Source organism: Oncorhynchus masou, unplaced genomic scaffold (genome assembly GCF_036934945.1).
Source record: "Oncorhynchus masou masou isolate Uvic2021 unplaced genomic scaffold, UVic_Omas_1.1 unplaced_scaffold_821, whole genome shotgun sequence".
NCBI classification, from domain to species: domain Eukaryota; kingdom Metazoa; phylum Chordata; class Actinopteri; order Salmoniformes; family Salmonidae; genus Oncorhynchus; species Oncorhynchus masou.
This window is the reverse complement of record NW_027014687.1, coordinates 98,204-117,863: the sequence shown is the minus strand read 5'-3', so window position 1 is coordinate 117,863 and position 19,660 is coordinate 98,204. Positions and strand designations below refer to the sequence as shown.

The window sequence follows — 19,660 nt, the reverse complement described above, 5'->3', positions numbered from 1 at the left end:
TCAGCAATTGTTGTTTCGAATACAGGCTCAAAATGGCCAGAAACAAAGAACTTTCTTCTGAAACTCATCAGTCTATTCTTGTTCTGAGAAATTAAGGCTTTTCCATGCAAGAAATTGCCAAGAAACTGAAGATCTCGTACAACGCTGTGTACTACTCCCTTCACAGAACAGCGCAAATTGGCTCTAACCAGAATAGAAAGAGGAGTGGGAGGCCCCGGTGCACAACTGAGCAAGAGGACAAGTACATTAGAGTGTCTAGTTTGAGAAACAGACGCCTCACAAGTCCTCAACTGGCAGCTTCATTAAATAGTACCCGCAAAACACCAGTCTCAAAGTCAACAGTGAAGAGGCAAGTCCGGGATGCTGGCCTTCTAGGCAGAGTTGCATTGAAAAAGCCATATCTCAGACTGGCCAAAAAAAAAAAAAAATGAAGATGGGCAAAAGAACACAGACACTGGACAGAGAAAGATTGGAAAAAAGTGTTATGGACAGACAAATCTAACTTTGAGGTGTTCAGATCACACAGAAGACCATTCGTGAGATGCAGAAAAAAATGAAAAGATGCTGGAGGAGTGCTTGACGCCATCTGTCAAGCATGGTGGAGGCAATGGGATAGTCTGGGGGTGCTTTGATGGTGGTAAAGTGGGAGATTTGTACAGGGTAAAAGGGATTTTGAAGAAGGAAGGCTATCATTTTGCAACACCATGCCATACCTTGTGAATGGCACTTAATTGGAACAAATTTCTTCCTACAACTGGACAATGACCCAAAGCACAGTTCTAAACTATGCAATAACGATTTAGGGAAGAAGCAGTCAGCTGGTATTCTGTCTATAATGGAGTGGCCAGCACAGTCACCGGATCTCAACCCTATTGAGCTGTTGTGGGAGCACGTTGACCATATGGTACATAAGAAGTGCCCATCAAGCCAATCCAACTTGTGGGAGGTGCTTCAGGAAGCATGGGGTGAAATCTCTTCAGATTACCTCAACAACTTGACAACTAGAATGCCAAAGGTCTGCAAGGCTGTAATTGCTGCAAATGGAGGATTCTTTGACAAAAGCAAAGTTTGAAGGACACAATTATTATTTCAATAAAAAAATCATTATTTATAACATTGTCAACGTCTTGACTATATCTCCTATTAATTTTGCAACTCATTTCATATATGTTTTCATGGAAAACAAGGACATTTCTAAGTGACCCTAAACTTTTGAACAGTAGTGTAGCTACATTACATTGTGTCCCTAATGCTTTGGTGTTCTTGTAAAGAAGATGGCTGCAGCATAACATTGTCCGAAGCGAGCAGTCAGTCTGATGTCAGAGCTATACATCAGGTAATGCCCACCTTTAACCCAGAACACCAGACCAAGGATGTTATTCAGATTGGTCAATAGGCTACATGATGAATATTTCCGAGTTTGATCCAAGTGAAGAGTCGATTGAAGAAGTGTTTAATTGATGAAGTGTTTTCACAGGGACCCAGGTGTGTGTTCTTCCTTTTCACTTGTCTCTCTGCCAGGCTGTATAAAATGTGACAGGGAAAAAAAGCTAGCTCGCTAGTGTTTACCTCTCCCAGTCGTTCCTTACCTGCGGGCATGTTGGCTCGTGTGTGACTCATCCTCTGTCTAGACCAGACTATTCAACACACCAACACCCCAGGACTGTATTGGAAATGTTGACATCGATTCAAAACAGGTTGCCTAATCACAGTTCTCAGCCACTGAGAAAAGGCAGCTTAAACATCTACGTGACAAATGAAACTATTCTCTATATAGTGCACTACTTTGGGTGAAAAGGATGCCATTTGGGATGTAGATATAGAAGTCTGCAATGTGCATTGTGGGAAATTGTGAATGATCAGAATGAGTAGTGTGACCGTGCTAGAGACAAGCTACAGAAACAGTCAAATAATACACTACAAATCTACAAAGACATCCCTGGTAAAAAACAGCAACAACTGCCCTGATACAAACCTTATTGGCTGTGCAACAGAACCATCATTGAGCGGTGCCAGGTGTCTGCAGGATGTTGGCAGCGCCAGCGGTTTAGGGGACATTATTGTCACATCTGGCAGTGTTGATCAGCCTACCAAGTGGGAGGTGGAGTTGAGATTTCCCCTCCCTGTAGCTCCTTCCAGGTTACAGCTTCATTATGCTCTGACACTGGTGTCTGGTGTTCATTATGCTCTGACACTGGTGTCTAGTGTTCATTATGCTCTGACACTGGTGTCTGGTGTTCATTATGCTCTGACACTGGTGTCTGGTGTTCATTATGCTCTGACACTGGTGTTCATTATGTCCTGACACTGGTGTCTGGTGTTCATTATGCTCTGACACTGGTGTTCATTATGCTCTGACACTGGTGTCTGGTGTTCATTATGCTCGGAACTGGTGTCTGGTGTTCATTATGCTCGGACACTGGTGTCTGGTGTTCATTATGCTCTGACACTGGTGTCTGGTGTTCATTATGCTCTGACACTGGTGTCTGGTGTTCATTATGCTCTGACACTGGTGTCTGGTGTTCATTATGCTCTGACACTGGTGTCTGGTGTTCATTATGCTCTGACACTGGTGTTCATTATGTCCTGACACTGGTGTCTGGTGTTCATTATGCTCTGACACTGGTGTCTGGTGTTCTCTGACACTGGTGTCTGGTGTTCATTATGCTCTGACACTGGTGTCTGGTGTTCATTATGCTCTGACACTGGTGTCTGGTGTTCATTATGCTCTGACACTGGTGTCTGGTGTTCATTATGCTCTGACACTGGTGTCTGGTGTTCATTATGTACATTAGAGTGTCTAGTTTGAGAAACAGACGCCTCACAAGTCCTCAACTGGCAGCTTCATTAAATAGTACCCGCAAAACACCAGTCTCAAAGTCAACAGTTAAGAGGGTGTCTGGCCTTCTAGGCAGAGTTGCATTGAAAATGCCATATCTCAGACTGGTGTAAAAAATGAAGATGGGCAAAAGAACACAGACACTGGTGTGGAAAAAAGTGTTATGGACAGACAAATCTAACTTTGAGGTGTTCAGATCACACAGAAGACCATTCGTGAGATGCAGAAAAAAATGAAAAGATGCTGGAGGAGTGCTTGACGCTGGTGTTCATTATGTCCTGACACTGGTGTCTGGTGTTCATTATGCTCTGACACTGGTGTTCATTATGCTCTGACACTGGTGTCTGGTGTTCATTATGCTCGGAACTGGTGTCTGGTGTTCATTATGCTCGGACACTGGTGTCTGGTGTTCATTATGCTCTGACACTGGTGTCTGGTGTTCATTATGCTCTGACACTGGTGTCTGGTGTTCATTATGCTCTGACACTGGTGTCTGGTGTTCATTATGCTCTGACACTGGTGTCTGGTGTTCATTATGTCCTGACACTGGTGTTCATTATGTCCTGACACTGGTGTCTGGTGTTCAATATGCTCGGAACTGGTGTCTGGTGTTCATTATGCTCGGACACTGGTGTCAAGATGATTCGCTGGTGAAAAGTACCATTAGGCATGTAGGAACCATAAAGATAGCATTACGTAAAAGGATGATGTACATGAGCTGTCTAATAAATGCATTGCATTAAAAACATGCAACAAACATACGTACAAGAATAAACTTCTTGGCATTCGCATTGTATTGCGTATCGGTAGTCTATTCAGTGGTTGCTTTGCTAGAAGGGTGGATTTTGCCTGTCTGTGACCCCCGCTTAGGAAGTCTGTGAGACGGTCATCCTCCTCACCTCACAGCTTTGGATTTCATCACCGACTCCAATGGATTATTTTGTGCCCCGCTCGGGGCAACGGGAGCTCTTAGACATATCCAGTTATTGGGAATATGTCAGCGTGGCCCTCGGTAATTAAAGCCTAATCATCCCGGTGAATTCTGAGCGTGATCCTCATCAACGTTTGATTAGTCTCCACCTGGCTCTCTGACGCCCCTCGCCAGCCCTCCTCATTCTGTTGCTTTAAACCTGCAATATGTCACTTTCTGGAGCGATTTGACTAAATTCACATAGAAATGTGAGTTCTAGATCTATAATTCTCATTGACAGTAAGCCTAATAAGCGATGGGTCTGTTCTATCTGCACTATTTCTATGCTTCCCTTTCATACATTTTGTTTTGACTTTTGGTCTTGTACACCAGGTTTAAACAGCTGAAAATACAATATTGTTGGTTATTGAAAAGATATTTCACAGCGGTTTACCAATCAAATGTATTTATAAAGCCCTTTTACAACAGCCGATGTCACAAAGTGCTGTACAGAAGCCCAGCCTAAAACCCCAAACAGCAAGCAATGCAGATGTAGAAGCAGGGTACCTAGGAAAAACTCCCTAGAAAGGCAGGAACCTAGGAAAAAACCTAGAGAGGAACCAGGCTCTGAAGGGTAGCCAGTCCTCTTCTGGCTATGCCGGGTGGAGGTTATAACAGTACATGGCCAAGATGTTCAAACGTTCATAGATGACCAGCAGGGTCAAATAATAATCACAGTAGTTGCAGAGGGTGCAACAGGTCAGCACCTAAGGAGTAAATGTCAGTTGGCTTTTCATAGCCGATCATTCAGACTTAGTGACAGCAGGTGCGGTAGAGAAAGAGCGTCAGAAACAGCAGGTCTGGGACAGGTAGCACAACCGGTGAACAGGTCAGGGTTCCATAGCCGCAGGCAGAACAGTTGAAACTGGAGCAGCAGCACAACCAGGTAGACTGGGGACAGCAAGGAGTCATCAGGCCAGGTAGTCCTGAGGCATGGTCCTAGGGCTCAGGTCCTCGGAGAGGGAAGGGAGAGAGAATTAGAGGGAGCATACTTAAATTCACACAGGACACCGGATAAGACAGGAGAAATACTTCTGATATAACAGACTGACCCTAGCCCCCTGACACAAACTATTGGAGCATAGATACTGGAGGCTGAGACAGGAGGGCTAGGGAGACACTGGACGTGCAGTAGGAGATGGTAGCCTCCTGCATGTGCAGTAGGAGATGGTAGCCAGCTGGATGTACAGCAGGAGATGGTATCCTGGATGTGCAGTAGGAGATGGTAGCCACCTGGCTCTGCAGTAGGAGATGGTAGCGACCTGGCTCTGCAGTAGGAGATGGTAGCGACCTGGCTCTGCAGTAGGAGATGGTAGCCAGATGGATGTGCAGTAGGTGGTAGTCAGATGGGTGTGCCAGATAGGAGGAGATGGTAGCAGATGGATGTGCAGTAGGAGGATAGCCAGATGGATGTGCAGTAGGAGGTGGTAGCCAGATGAATGTGCAGTAGGAGACGGTAGCCAGATGGATGTTCAGTAGGAGAGCTGGTGGGTTGGTGGATGAAGACAAGGCAGTGCTGCTGCACTGAGGGGCTGCCTGGCCTTCATGCATTATGTAGGACCCTGTCACCATCTCACCACCTCTCCCTCTGTCTCTCTGCAGTAAATATAGATCAGCGACTGTCTTTTTCTCCCACCACCTCTGTGTTGACTCTTTCCAAGGTGTAGCAGTCTATGGTTATTAGGCCTACCTCAAGAGCTAGGTGATTATGGTCATTTCTCCTCTGCATTCTTGTAGCGTTATTAGGTAAAGCATGCACACGTTTATGTGTGTGAGTGTGTTCCAAATGCAGCTGATGTGGAAAATTTGACAACATTTTATGGATTTAAGATTTCAAGCATCATCCAAACAATAAAGTTAAGTTATTTTTAAGGTAAACGTTTCATTTCCTGTAGGTTCCTCTTTTACAAAGAGTGTACTTTTGAGCAATAGGCAAAGTCTATAACAGCACAGATAAAAAGAGCAGACTGGCTTCATGCTGAAGGATACAGTATTGCTGAGTGTTGGAGTGAAGGCTAGAGGGAGTTCACACACGAACACAAACACGCCCTCCTGGAGGAGTTGCACAGTGGGGGGCTCGTCGGAGAAACACTCCAGTCTTCCACTCACTGCCAGCTCAAGGTCAGTCACTGTTTGCTGAATGCGTGTGGGGGTGTATAGACTAAATGGTTTGATCGATAAAAAAAAATATATTTTTTAAAGCTAATAAAGATGATTGTCATAAATTGGTTTGACGTGTAAGTCTCCCTTAGGATTTGCAACAGCTGCCAAAGCCGAGGGTTAATTTCTTTTAAAACACAGCTAATTTTGTGTCTGCAATAAAGGGATGTTTTTTATGGCTTGTGTAAGATGGAGAGGAATTCTAGACAGATAAAGCAAATGAAATGGGCATCTTGAGCATTATAAAATGAACAGAAACTCAATAACCCCAACACAGCATTTCCCACAATACAAGATAAGGGTTTTCTCTGTTGGAATACCAAAACATGCCTCCTTTCTCCCTTAACGCGATCACCAATCAGAGATTAAATAAGTGAAAGTACCTAGCCAATAATCACAATAACACTATATTGGGTATTGCTTTAGTGGAGACCTTAATCAAAACCTATCCCTGTCTTTCAAAAGGGAAGATGGAAGTATGTATTTCAACAGGGCCCAGATTGTAGAAGCAATTTATTGCTGATTTGCAGCTTGAGTGTGGCAGCAGATCTCTACAGCATGCTCACAGACAGTGTTCTACTGCCCCCACCTGGGACTCCCTAAAAACACGTCCCTTCGATACAGCTATGACCGGAAGTGACTTCTCGTAGCAGGTTAGGATGATAAGTCCTAACCTTAAGCTAATTCTCCTAACCTGCTGCGTACGTTCTCTTAACTGCAATAGCATCCTCGTAGATATCATCCTAACCAACCTGCCCTCCAAATACACCTCTGCTGTCTTCAACCAGGATCTCAGCGATTACTGCCACATTGCCTGCGTCCGTAACGGGTCTTCGGTCAAACGACCACTCCTCATCACTGTCAAACGCTCCATAAAACACTTCAGCGAGCAGGCCTTTCGAATCGACCTGGACCGGGTATCCTGGAATGATATTGACCTCATTCCGTCGGTAGAGGATGCCTGGTTATTCTATAAAAGTGCTTTCCTCACCATCTTAAATAAGCATTTCCCATTCAAAAAATGTAGAACCAGGAACAGATATTGACCTGACTGCCCTCGACCAGCACAAAAACATCCTGTGGCGTACAGCATTAGCATCGATTAGCCCCGCGATATGCAACTTTTCAGGGAAGTTAGGAACCAATATACACAGGCAGTTAGGAAAGGAAAGGCTAGCTTTTTCAAACAGAAATTTGCATCCTGTAGCACAAACTCCAAAAAGTTCTGGGACACTAAAGTCCATGGAGAATAAAAGCACCTCCTCCCAGCTGCCCACTGCACTGAGGCTAGGAAACACTGTCACCACCAATAAATCCACGATAATTGAGAATTTAAAAAACAATTTTTCTACAGCCGGCCATGCTTTCCACCTGGCTACCACTACCCTGGTCAACAGTCCTGTACACCCCACAGCAACTTGCCCAAGCCTCCCCTATTTCTCCTTCACCAAAATCCAGATAGCTGATGTTCATCTGGACCCCTAACAAATCAGCCGGGCTAGACAATCTGGACCCTTTCTTTCTGGAATTATCTGCCAAAATTGTTGCAACCCCTATTACTAGCCTGTTCAACCTCTCTTTCGTATCGTCTGAGATCCCCAAAGAGAGATCCCCTCTTCAAAGGGGGAGACACTCTAGACCCAAATTGCTACAGACCTAGATCTATCCTACCCTGCCTTTCTAAGGTCTTCGAAAGCCAAGTTAACAAACAGATCACCGACCATTTCAAATCCCACCATACCTTCTCCACTATGCAATCTGGTTTCCGATCTGGTCATGGGTGCACCTCAGCCACGCTCAAGGTCCTAAACGATATCATAACCGCCATCGATAAGAGATGCTGGTGATTCTCTGATCCACCTATATGCAGACAACACCATTCTGTATACCTCTGGCCCTTCTTTGGACACTGTGTTAACTAACCTCCACACGAGCTTCAATGCCATACAACTCTCCTTCCGTGGCCTCCAACTGCTCTTAAATGCAAGTAAAACTAAATGCATGCTCTTCAACCGATCGCTGCCCACACCTGCCTGCCCGTCCAGCATCACTACTCTGGATGGTTCTGACTTAGAATATGTGGACAACTACAAATACCTAGGTGTCTGATTAGACTGTAAACTCTCCGTCCAGACTCACATTAAGCATCTCCAATCCAAAATTGAATCTAGAATCGGCTACCTATTTTGCAACAAAGCATCCTTCACACATGCTGTCAAACATACCCTCGTAAAACTGACTATCCCACCGATCCTTGACTTCGGCAAAGTCATTTACAAAATAGCCTCCAACACTCTACTCAGCAAATTGTATGCAGTCTATCACAGTGCCATCCATTTTGTCACCAAAGCCCAATATATACTACCCACCACCGCGACCTGTATGCTCTCGTTGGCTGGCCCTCACTTCATATCCGTTGCCAAACCCACTGGCTCCAGGTCATCTATAAGTCTTTGATAGGTAAAGCCCCACCTTATCTCAGCTCACTGGTCACCATAGCCGCACCCAACTGCAGCGCCGCGCTCCAGCAGGTATATTTCACTGGTCACCTCCAAAGCCAATTCCTCGTTTGGTTGCCTTTCCTTCCAGTTCTCTGCTGCCACTGACTGGAATGAACTGCAAAAATCACTGAAGCTGGAGACTCATATTTCCCTCACTAACTTTAAGCACCAGCTGTCAGAGCAGCTCACAGATCACTGCACCTGTACATAGCCCATCTGTAAATAGCCCATCCAACTACCTCATCCCCATGCTGTTATTTATTTTGCTCCTTTGCACCGCAGTATTTCTACTTGCACATTCATCTTCTGCACATCTATCACCCCAGCTTTTACATTTAAAATTGCTATATTGTAATTATTTTGCCACTATGGCCTATTTATTGCCTTACCTCCATTATCCTACCTCATTTGCACACACTGCATATAGACTTTTTCTTTTGTATTATTGACTGTATATTTGTTTACTCCATGTGTAACTCTGCTGTTGTTTGTGTTGCACTGCTTTGCTTTATCTTGGCCAGGTCGCAGTTGTAAATGAGAACTTGTTCTCAAATGGCCTACCTGGTTAAATAAAGGTGAAATACAAAAATATAAAGAAATAAAAAGAAGTGGTAAGTTTTTAGGGAAATCTCGCACCCATCTGGGCTAAGAAGCTGGTTCCCCTTTCTTTGGAATCATATGGCAAAGCACAGTCTTTGGTTTCATTTAATAATTTCCAACACCCTAACAAAAATATATCCCTCACAATGATACTAAAATATATCTAGCCCATGAGCAAATTGGTTAGGGAACATTTGGAATATACCTCTTGATTTATCACTAGTGACAATTATGTACAAAATAGTCTATTTAAGATTCTAGAATCAGTTCTACTGGCAATACAATACTGTTTTTAGCATACTGCTCATGCTTCCTAATATATAACAAAGATGTTCTAGTTTCTGTTTTATAAGACGTCTTTGATTGACAGCTGTTCATGTTCTCGACTGACACATGTTGCACATGCGCACTTTTATTTAGGCCTACATTTCGTATACTTCCGCCAATGTTCGACATTTTCGGTATTCGTCGTGTGGATTTCGTCATTTTCCGTTCGAATTCGAGCCCTGTCGATAGAACTGATTTTCGTCGTCTCCCTCGTTCTCCGTGTTGTTGTTCATCTCGGTGACGCGACAGAGGTGTAGCCTGACGCGGTCTCTTACGTGTCGGTCTGAATAAAAGTGGAGCTCGGAGGACCCGGGAGTGACGAAGCGAGTCTGTGTCGGGTAAGCATCCGATGCGGAGAGGGGGATAGAAGAAAGCCCTGGTGTGTTGGAGAAATCGCTCCAAATCTAACAAAGAGATCATGGCGGCGGTGTTGCAGAGCCACACGATGTTGAGTCAGTCTACAAAGCTAGCCAGCCAGCTATGTGAGAATGGTACTGGAAACATGGGAGTGAGGCTTGAGTCCTCGAGTAAAGATTGCAACCACAGTAATTAATAGCATCAGCATGTTGGCTAACAGACCTAGTTTGGCCATCTAGCTACATAGCCAGCTGGCAATCACAAAAAAACATGTAGGTTCGAATGCCTAACTTGCTAAGCTAACTAGCGGTATATAATGATAGCCCAGCCCAATACTATCTGGCTTAGCTACAGACATTTCCCTCCCAAAGAACTAGCTAACGTTAGCTTGCAATATAGTCCGTCTGCAAACACAGCGTGGTTGTCTTGGATAAGCATACTACATTAGCGAACTTAGATAAAGACATCAATTAAAGTGTCATAGCTAGTCAACGTTAACTGAACCATATGCAAATGAATTGATTAAGCTAAAACTCTTGATTTTTACCGCATGGGACACATTTGTATATTTACGTTAGCTCGCTAGCAGCTATAGCTAGTTAGCCAGGTTGTCGATATTAGCTAGCTACCACAAATATTTAATATAACGAGCAACAATATGAACATGGATACATTTCGTACCATTTGGTTGAAAATGTATTTTTTCTTATCTATTAGTATAGCTAGGCAAGTGTCAGCTAGCTACTATTTTCTTTGTAGCTAACAATGCTATATACTTTGCTAGCTAACTACTTGGAAAAGGGCGGCAATAACGGTATCGTGTTAGGAAATGATGTACTACATATTATAACGTAAATTGAAAATACACTTAACTAGTGTTGTCATAAAATCATTACGTTCATGCAATGTTGGAACTTATTAAATACACATTGAGCAACACATTTTTACCTTAGGAACGTTACTTATGGTTTGGGATAGTATCTCCTATACTTTCAGATAGTCACACGTAATACTGCATGTCTGGTGTAGCCTACAATCACTTAAACAAACCTGGTCTGGTATGAATAGACAGAGGCACAAAAGCCACGACCTGAAACATCACAGTTAGTTCATAACATCACTTAATCAGTGCTCTCCAACCCTGTTCCTGGAGAGCTACCATCCTGTAGGGTTTCACACCAACTTTCTTCCTGGAGAGCTACCATCCTGTAGGGTTTCACACCAACTTTCTTCCTGGGGAGCTACCATCCTGTAGGGTTTCACACCAACCTTCTTCCTGGAGAGCTACCATCCTGTAGGGGTTCACACCAACTTCTTCTTCCAGGGGGGAGCTACCATCCTGTAGGGTTTCACACCAACCTTCTTCCTGGGGAGCTACCATCCTGTAGGGTTTCACACCAACCTTCCTGGGGAGCTACCATCCTGGTTTCACACCAACCTTCTTTTCACACCAGGGTTTCACACCACACCTTCTTCCTGGAGAGCTACCATCCTGTAGGGTTTCACACCACCTTCTTCCAACCTTCTTCCTGGGGAGCTACCATCCTGTAGGGTTTCACACCAACCTTCTTCCTGGAGAGCTACCATCCTGTAGGGTTTCACACCAACCTTCTTTTACCATCCTGTAGGGTTTCACAACCTTCTTCCTGGAGAGCTACCATCCTGTAGGGTTTCACACCAGCTACCATCCTGTAGGGTTTCATCCAATGCACCTGATTCTAATAGTTAGCTGGTTGATAAGCTGAATCAGGTTAGTTAGAACTGGGGTTGGAGCGAAACCCTACAGGATGGTATCTCCAGGAACCGGATTGGCGTGAACCTACACAACTTTATCTCTCCAGAAACAGGGTTGGAGAGCCCTGAATTAAATCCACCCCATACCAATATTTTACATTTTGTGTAAAACCGTACATTCACAGGCTCTCCAGAGTTCTCCACCCGCCATTCCAGCCAACTAAATGACCATGGAAGTGGGAGCCGATACACAGCAGGGTGGTGACACAGCTGTTTCTGAGTCTGAGGCCCAGCAGATCACACTGGCCCAGGTACAGTACCCTCATCAACATTGCCAGACACTTGAATCAAATTACTTTATTGATCCTCTGGTGGAAATTCTTTACGAGGCCCTACTTTTGGTGTACATGTATGAGTCTGTATGGTTGTGTTTACAGCCCAATTTTGATGTTTTCCCCACCAATTTGTCTTGACCAATCACGTCATATCTTTTTAGAGCTGATATGATTGGTCAAAAGAAAGCTCAGAATTTGGCTGCCTGTGTAAATGCAGCCTATGCGTGTAGGGAGCCTCCATATGTGGGCTGCATTCAGCAGGGCAGAACATTGTAGAATGTTCATAAATAAATATGTTGTGTAGAAGAGCAGAACTGTTCACTGACATGAAGAATAATCAATCACTTCTATTCATGGTCTTTGATTGTAACCATTATGTGGAGTTTGGGCTCCCGAGTGGCGCAGTGGTCTAAGGCATTGCATGTCAGTGCTAGAGGCGTCGCTACAGACCCAGATTCGATTCCAGGCTGTATCACAACCGGACATGATTGGGAGTACCATAGGGCGGCGCACAATTGGCCCAGCGTCGTCCGGGTTAGGGTTTGGCTGGGGTAGGCCGTCATTGTAAATAAGAATTTGTTCTTAATGACTTGCCTAGTTAAAGGTTAATATGATGGACCAGTTTCCCAAAAGCATCTTAAGGCTAAGTCCATCGTTAGAGCCATAGGATCCTGTTGTGCTGAACTGGACTTGGCCTTAAGATGCTTTTGGTGAACCGGGCCCTGGAACGAGCATGTATCGCCCACACTCATAAGCCGTTTCTCAATCTGCGTCTCTGCTGCAGGTGTCTATGGCAGCAGGACAGGTCTCCTCCAGCGGCCCCACAGTCACCCTGGTGCAGCTACCCAACGGGCAGACGGTTCAGGTCCACGGGGTCATCCAGGCCGCCCAGCCCTCGGTCATCCAGTCGCCTCAAGTACAGACTGTTCAGGTGAGCCCCATTCCAGTAGTCTATTGTGATGTACATGCAATAGGCTTTGGTAGTAGGCAGCAACGGCTCTATATTTGACCTGTACTGTTGGGAGCTTTAAGAATTTCACTGTACCCTTCAATTACATGTGTGACCCTGTGCATGTGACTAATGAACTGATCTAATCTATAGCAGAGAATCTCTCAGATAGCAGCTATTTGAGGGTTGGTATGGGTCACATACAGTAATATAACAGATCAAAGGAACATTATTGGATGCTGTATAGGTATTAATGCATTTCCAATAAACTGCAGGGTGTCAATGTGCTTTGGTGATGAACTTTCACTTGATGTTATATCCCTATAAAATTAATTACTGGGAGATATATTATATATTAGTGTCTGACTCTCTATTTTCATAGCTTATAGTTTATTTGCCGTTAGTCAGCAACGCCACACCAAATCCTTTTCTCTGGGTGTGTGCCAGCTATGCTTCTTAGTAGACTGTTATAAAACCCATTTTACCAAGACAAGTATGATTCTTCATGTTCTGAATGGTTCAGGTGATTCTTCATGTTCTGAATGGTTCAGGTGGGTCTTTCTCTAACATATCATTAACATATCATTAACATATCTAAAAGGTTGGATTTCATCACCTAATACATCTGATAATAAGCAGCAAGTTTCCTGTAAATGACTTTTGAGAATTTTACATTTCGTGGTCAAAGTCGTTTATGTGGGTCGCAAAAAAACTAAATTAGCACGAGACGAGCTGAAATAAATGTAAAAGGCTTGGGGTATATGCTTATTGCTCTGACATTTCAGAGCTACGCTTGTTTTTGTGAGGTATCTTGGGGAAATGACAGGAATCTTGAATGAATATGAAAAGTGGATATCCATCTTACCTCTGTTTCATGTCCTCTGGATTCTAGAAGAAAGATCAGTTCAACGGGAAAGTGATTTTCCAGATTTTTGCCACTTTTTTTCTCTCTGGCCTCGGTTGATTTAATCACCCTAATTCTGACCATCCTACAAGGGTAACATCTTTCCAATGGATTATATTATTTTACCCATTGGTCAAAAAAGAAAGTGTTTTTGATTGGACACCCTATAAACTGCAACTCTTGTGTTTGACCCTGTCAGATTTCAACAGTTGCAGAGGATTCCCAGGACTCCCAGGAGTCGGTGGACAGTGTGACAGACTCTCAGAAGAGGAGGGAGATTCTGTCCAGACGTCCTTCCTACAGGTACCGCTCCTCCACAGGGCCACTGTCTCGGCCTCATGGTGGCAGGAAAAAAAATCCCAATCTGGCAACATGACTGTCAAGTTGACTCAGTGTTGCCAAATTGGGATTATTATTTTTTAATGCAGATTGGGTGCCATTTTGGCTCTGTGTAGATTGGGTGCCATTTTGGATCTGATTGGGCCGTGAATGAAATCTGATGACACATTGTTGACTGAGAGTCCGAGACATTGATTGTGTTTGTGTTTGCAGGAAGATCCTGAACGACCTGTCGTCTGACGTGTCTGCGGTCCCGCCGATCGAGGAGGAGAAATCGGAGGACGACTCGACCCCCGCCATCACCACCGTTGCCATGCCCACATCATGCCCCATCTATCAGACGGCCAGCGGCCAGTACAGTACGTAACCCCTACCTATTCAATCCTCAGTTTTATCCCCCCGGGGGGGTTCTGTAAATCTAGGATCAGCTTCCCCTCCACCAATCCCCTCTACATGGGAAAATGATTCACTGACCCAAGATCAGCATCTAGGGACAACTTCACCTGTATTCCAGTTTCATCATGGCCATATGTGAAGAGTGCCTGCTTGTTCTGGTTTGGACAAGCTTAGTTGGCTTTCTTACTTTATATTTGATGAGTCGTGTATGGTCAATGACTATAGTGGAAATAGGGTCATGTTCAGTAGGGAGAAATGTTTGAATGAAACGGGAAGGTTCAACCTGAACATGTCCAATAATGACAATGTTAATTTTCCGTTTCGCTATGGTTTGCCTTGTTGAACATGACCGAGCAGACCGTAGTAATGTTCCTAACCTGACGATCATCCATTAACCCCCCCCCCCTCCCCTCCTCTGCAGTTGCCATCACCCAGGGCGGCGCCATCCAACTGGCCAATAACGGTACAGATGGCATGCAGGGGATGCAGACCCTGACCATGACCAACGCGGCGGGCGCCCAGCAGGGCACCACCATCCTGCAGTATGCCCAGACCTCCGATGGACAGCAAATCCTGGTGCCCAGCAACCAGGTGGTAATGCAAGGTGAGAACCTCTTGGACCATGGGAGGCCCCAGTTGCAATCAAGTTTTAGTTCTTACTGGGTGCCCGTCAGTTGTTCTGCTCGTACATTCTAAACAGAACCGTTTTCCTGCATATGCAGTCACACAACAACACAAACAACTCCTGTATGCCCACAATTTCTTGACGTAAACACCAACACGTCCCTTCTGTTTCCCAGCTGCCTCTGGAGAAGTGCAGACCTACCAGATCCGTACGGCCAACACCAGCAGCATGACTCCTGGGATGGTGATGGCCTCCTCTCCCGCCCTGTCTGGCCAGGAAGGCCCAGAGGTTGTCGTCACCCGTAAGAGGGAGGTCAGACTGATGAAGAACAGGTAGGTGGAGTAGAGGGTACAGATACTGTTAACTAGGGCTGTTGGGTGAAATGGTAGACTACATCCTATAATGTGGGTGTACATTTAGCATGTTGTTGATATGGAACTCCTATTTCTATATCTACACAATAAAGCTGAGGTAATGTTAAGTGAAAACATGATGATCGTGTTAAGATTTGCTGAGGCGGACATACTGTACTGACTGTCCATACCTCTGTGTGTGTGTGTGTGTGTGGGACAGGCGGCCCGGGAGTGTCGCCGGAAGAAGAAGGAGTACGTCAAGTGTCTGGAGAACCGTGTGGCCGTTCTGGAGAACCAAAACAAAACCCTCATCGAGGAACTGAAGTCACTTAAAGACTTGTACTGCCACAAATCAGAGTAGTGTCCCACCCCCATGTACAGAGACTCACCACAGAGCCATGTATCTGGCACCACCCTCCCCCATTTATCCTTTTCTTTTTAAAAAGCTCTACCAGTCTATGAGACCTACAGAAAGAGGAAAAAGAACAAGAACACAATTTCTCCACTTTTTCACAAGTATCCCTTTAAAAGGATGACCTCATGAGTACCCCTAAAAAGGATGGCCTCATGAGTACCCCTAAAAAGGATGACCTCATGAGTACCCCTTAAAAGGATGACCTCATGAGTACCCCTTAAAAGGATGACCTCATGAGTACCCCTTAAAAGGATGACCTCATGAGTACCCCTTAAAAGGATGACCTCATGAGTACCCCTTAAAAGGATGACCTCATGAGTACCCCTTAAAAGGATGACCTCATGAGTACCCCTAAAAAGGATGGCCTCATAGGTACCCCTTAAAAGGATGATGAGTACTTTCCATCATGAGTACCCCTAAAAGGATGAGGTGGAGCACACCGTTTCTCCACCAATAGAATGGAGCCCCTAGTGGAATCTTAGTGGTAGGTATTGTGTCTATCCACAACACCACTGCTGCTAACTAACCAGTAGTCCCCAGTCTCAAGATGTCAGATACCAGGAAAACACCAGCCGTGGAGGACTAGGACCCCTCTGCCCACCATGAACTACCCTATACAACTATTGAGTTTGGACCGTCGCCTGGCAACACACGTTGAAAATGATTTTGGAAAAATGGTCATCTTTTTGAGTGCTACACTATTCAGTATTTAGGCTGATGATTGCTTTAACTCTTCTGTTACTTAATAACACTTTATGTGGACTGTAGATCCCAACCACTGTCAGATGAAATGTATTATCTTTGAGCTTGAGTTGGTTTATCATGTATTGAATTTTTCTGCTTGCCAACTTTTGTTATTCAGCATTGTTAAGTCGGGTGTTTTGGGGTAGGAGATGGATTGTGGGTGGATTGTCTGCAACAACTAACAGGCATTAAAAGGTAACCTCAGCGATATGACGTAGATGCAGAATGTAAACAGCATAGTGGGTCAATTTCCACAACTAAGTGTGTTGAAGCGAGAGACTCAACTTCTCCGCTGTTTTGGTGCCGTGGCTACCACTACAACGTGAAGTGATACTGTGTGATGGCAGTGTTGCATCTCGCTCATCTCAATATCTCCGGTGCTGCTCGGGGGGAAAGTCATTTCGCGGAGTACCTTTTTAAAGAGTTGTGCTAATGTAGACTGAGCTACCACACAGCTGACAGGAGGAGTTGTGAAATATGACTGAAGGGTAGACTATGGGTGTTGTATAGTTTGCTTTTAGGCATTCATGTAATGTATACGATGTCTGAGGCAGTGTGTGTGTTTGAGTCTCCTTCTTGTTTGTTTCTCCATGGCCTGAACAGGCATAAGGCATAATCATATTGGAGGATATCCTAACTTCCACTTAAATTAATCATGCATTGACATCAATGGGATTGTAGAGTGAAAGTTAGGATTAGCCCCACAATCTCACTTTTTCATCTGTTGTGCCTCAAACACTTCTGATAGAACAAGGGAAGAAGCATTTTCTATCATGTAGTTAGTTAAAAGGGATAGTTTGCTTGGATCTGCAGTGATGACGTAGACCTCGATTTTGGGATCCATCGCTGACATTTAGACTGACAACTCATCAACAAACGTGGGATTACACCAGGGGCGCGTTCAGCAGCTCACAACAATGTGGAACAGATACAAATGTTCAACTAGTACTGTTTTGTAGAACAGACATGCCTTTCTGACATGTAAAATAAGGATTCATGTCAACTATATTTCTATCGGCAATGTTCCATAACATTTGCTTACTGAACCCGGTCTTCTGTTTGATTGGATAACAGAATGCCATATTGTATTATTTTGTTTTTACGTAGCCATCTGTCATAAATAACATATATGCATCTTATTTTTAAAACACTTGCCATTTCTGTTCATATTTTGTAAACGTTGTATTTCTTAATGTCAGCATTCACTTGTATGAAAAAAGCAAAACAATTATATTACAGATTCTACTATTTGTTTTTGGCAGCTGTTAATAAATGTGTTTCTGGTATTATTTTTCAGATGTCTTAATTTGTTTTCAAATCCATTTTTATCAAAAAGGGATGAATGAAATTAAGACGATTACAATCACCCACAGTAGCTGGGTTGTAGCTCCATATTTTCTCCCTACTGGACACAACCCTGCATGAAACAAAACCATCCTCCATGAACCATCTCACTGACTGCCCATTCATGAGTAGTAGCTCCCTGAACCATCAATGATTGACAGCACATTGATCCATCCACTGTGATTCAAACCCCTCACATCCCCCATCAGTGGTTCCTACAGATCTCTCCTTGCTGGAAGCTTCACAGCCTTGTAGATGTGAATGTCTCTTTCCTTGTCATAGTGCACCTGGTGTACTGTGAAGCGCTGCTTCAGCATGCTCAGGAAGTTAGTGTCTCGCTCGTAGCGGATCTTGCAGGCCAGTAGCACTACACTGCTCTCTGAGCTGAGGTGCTCCATCGTTTGCAGTAATGATGGAAATGTGTCTTCCAGGTAAACAATGTCTGCTCCCAGCACTATGTCAAAGCCTCCTTTGGGATAGCGCTCCAATCCCTGGCCCCAGGTCAGTTCTGAGACCTCCACTGCTCCTAGCTGATCCGGGGGAATGTTCTCTTTCACATTGGCTGCAAGGAAGCCCAAGGCAGGCTCACGGTCTGTGATGGTCACTTTTTTGGCACCTTTGGACAGAAGGCTTGCACGGTTAGCACATGTAAAAATGTGACTAACAATTAGTAGTTCTAACAGTTGAGCCTGATCCACACTATAGGGCCAACCCAAACAGTTCTGGCTCTGATGGTTTATTTTCACATTGTCCTTTCCAGAATGGTTTCAGCTCAACTGTATTGTAGTCAGGCCAGCCCACATCAGCTCAACTGTATAGTAGTCAGGCCAGCCCACATCAGCTCAACTATATAGTAGTCAGGCCAGCCCACATCAGCTCAACTATATAGTAGTCAGGCCAGCCCACATCAGCTCAACTATATAGTAGTCAGGCCAGCCCACATCAGCTCAACTATATAGTAGTCAGGCCAGCCCACATCAGCTCAACTATATAGTAATCAGGCCAGCCCACATCAGCTCAACTATATAGTAATCAGGCCAGCCCACATCAGCTCAACTATATAGTAATCAGGCCAGCCCACATCAGCTCAACTATATAGTAATCAGGCCAACCCACTTCAGCTTGGTTTGGCCCTGTAGTGCAAGTCCACCCCTGTGAGTTCTTACCTAGAAGAGCTGCCACGATGCCCACCAGTCCAGTGCCTGCCCCCAGCTCGATGGCAACCTTCCCTGTCAGCTCGACCTGCCCGACCAGCTCCAGGTACATACACATCACTACCGCCTGACAAAGGAAAACATAGATGTAAGGAGAGAACAGTATCGGTAAATTGTGGCAGAATCAATCGTACCATAGTTGGCTACATCTTTGTCACACTCAAGAAGACGACCCGTAATTCAACAGATGATTGAATAGTTCATATTGGAATTTAAAAAATAAAATAAAAATGCTGCAAAGTATGTACAGTCGTACACCAACGATGGTCACTCACTGCATCCCAGACGACAGCAGCTACTCCGAGTTTATTCCAGTCCTGGGTTAGTCTGACATTGTGGTCAGCAAAACGGAACTCTGCAGACGTATTATGTAGTTTTGAGAGCACGGGCAAATAATTCCCATCATATGGTACAAGCGCCATAGTCAAAAGAAGACCATGGAAATGTAATATAATATGTAACTTTTAGTAAGCTTGAAATTCATACCTCGCTGAACGATTTCTTATGAGGAAGTGGAAAAATCTATATTCTCGCGATAATAAAATCGTAGAGCT

The 19,660-nt window shown here is 44.5% G+C and overlaps 2 protein-coding genes across 2 annotated transcripts; one reads left to right on the top strand and one right to left on the bottom strand.

Moving 5' to 3' along the window:
- Positions 1 to 9,552: 9,552 nt before the first annotated feature.
- On the top strand, positions 9,553 to 17,834 carry LOC135537578 (cyclic AMP-responsive element-binding protein 1-like). Its single transcript, XM_064963708.1, has 8 exons — positions 9,553 to 9,735; positions 11,674 to 11,799; positions 12,608 to 12,754; positions 13,876 to 13,979; positions 14,229 to 14,374; positions 14,833 to 15,015; positions 15,212 to 15,372; positions 15,610 to 17,834. The coding sequence occupies exons 2-7, from the start codon at positions 11,713 to 11,715 to the stop codon at positions 15,370 to 15,372; spliced, it is 828 nt and encodes a 275-aa protein (XP_064819780.1). The 5' UTR covers positions 9,553 to 9,735; positions 11,674 to 11,712; the 3' UTR covers positions 15,610 to 17,834.
- LOC135537579 (protein N-lysine methyltransferase METTL21A-like) lies at positions 17,716 to 19,640 on the bottom strand. Its single transcript, XM_064963709.1, has 3 exons — positions 19,382 to 19,640; positions 19,059 to 19,173; positions 17,716 to 18,508 (listed from the first exon to the last, which is right to left on the bottom strand). Exons 1-3 carry the CDS (start codon positions 19,526 to 19,528, stop codon positions 18,108 to 18,110), a joined length of 663 nt encoding a protein of 220 aa, XP_064819781.1. The 5' UTR covers positions 19,529 to 19,640; the 3' UTR covers positions 17,716 to 18,107.
- Between the last annotated feature and the right edge of the window lie 20 nt (positions 19,641 to 19,660).

What these genes read in the sequence shown, in the direction of transcription:
- LOC135537579 (XM_064963709.1), bottom strand. Translation starts at nt 19,528, where the DNA reads ATGGCGCTTGTACCATATGATGGGAATTATTTGCCCGTGCTCTCAAAA. An exon ending in CTGCTGTCGTCTGGGATGCA is followed by an intron (nt 19,174 to 19,381) that starts GTGAGTGACCAT and finishes TTCCTTTGTCAG; the next exon opens with GCGGTAGTGATGTGTATGTA. An exon ending in CATCGTGGCAGCTCTTCTAG is followed by an intron (nt 18,509 to 19,058) that starts GTAAGAACTCAC and finishes TTCTGTCCAAAG; the next exon opens with GTGCCAAAAAAGTGACCATC.
- LOC135537578 (XM_064963708.1), top strand. Translation starts at nt 11,713, where the DNA reads ATGACCATGGAAGTGGGAGCCGATACACAGCAGGGTGGTGACACAGCT. An exon ending in AGCAGATCACACTGGCCCAG is followed by an intron (nt 11,800 to 12,607) that starts GTACAGTACCCT and finishes TCTCTGCTGCAG; the next exon opens with GTGTCTATGGCAGCAGGACA. An exon ending in TCCAGACGTCCTTCCTACAG is followed by an intron (nt 13,980 to 14,228) that starts GTACCGCTCCTC and finishes TTGTGTTTGCAG; the next exon opens with GAAGATCCTGAACGACCTGT.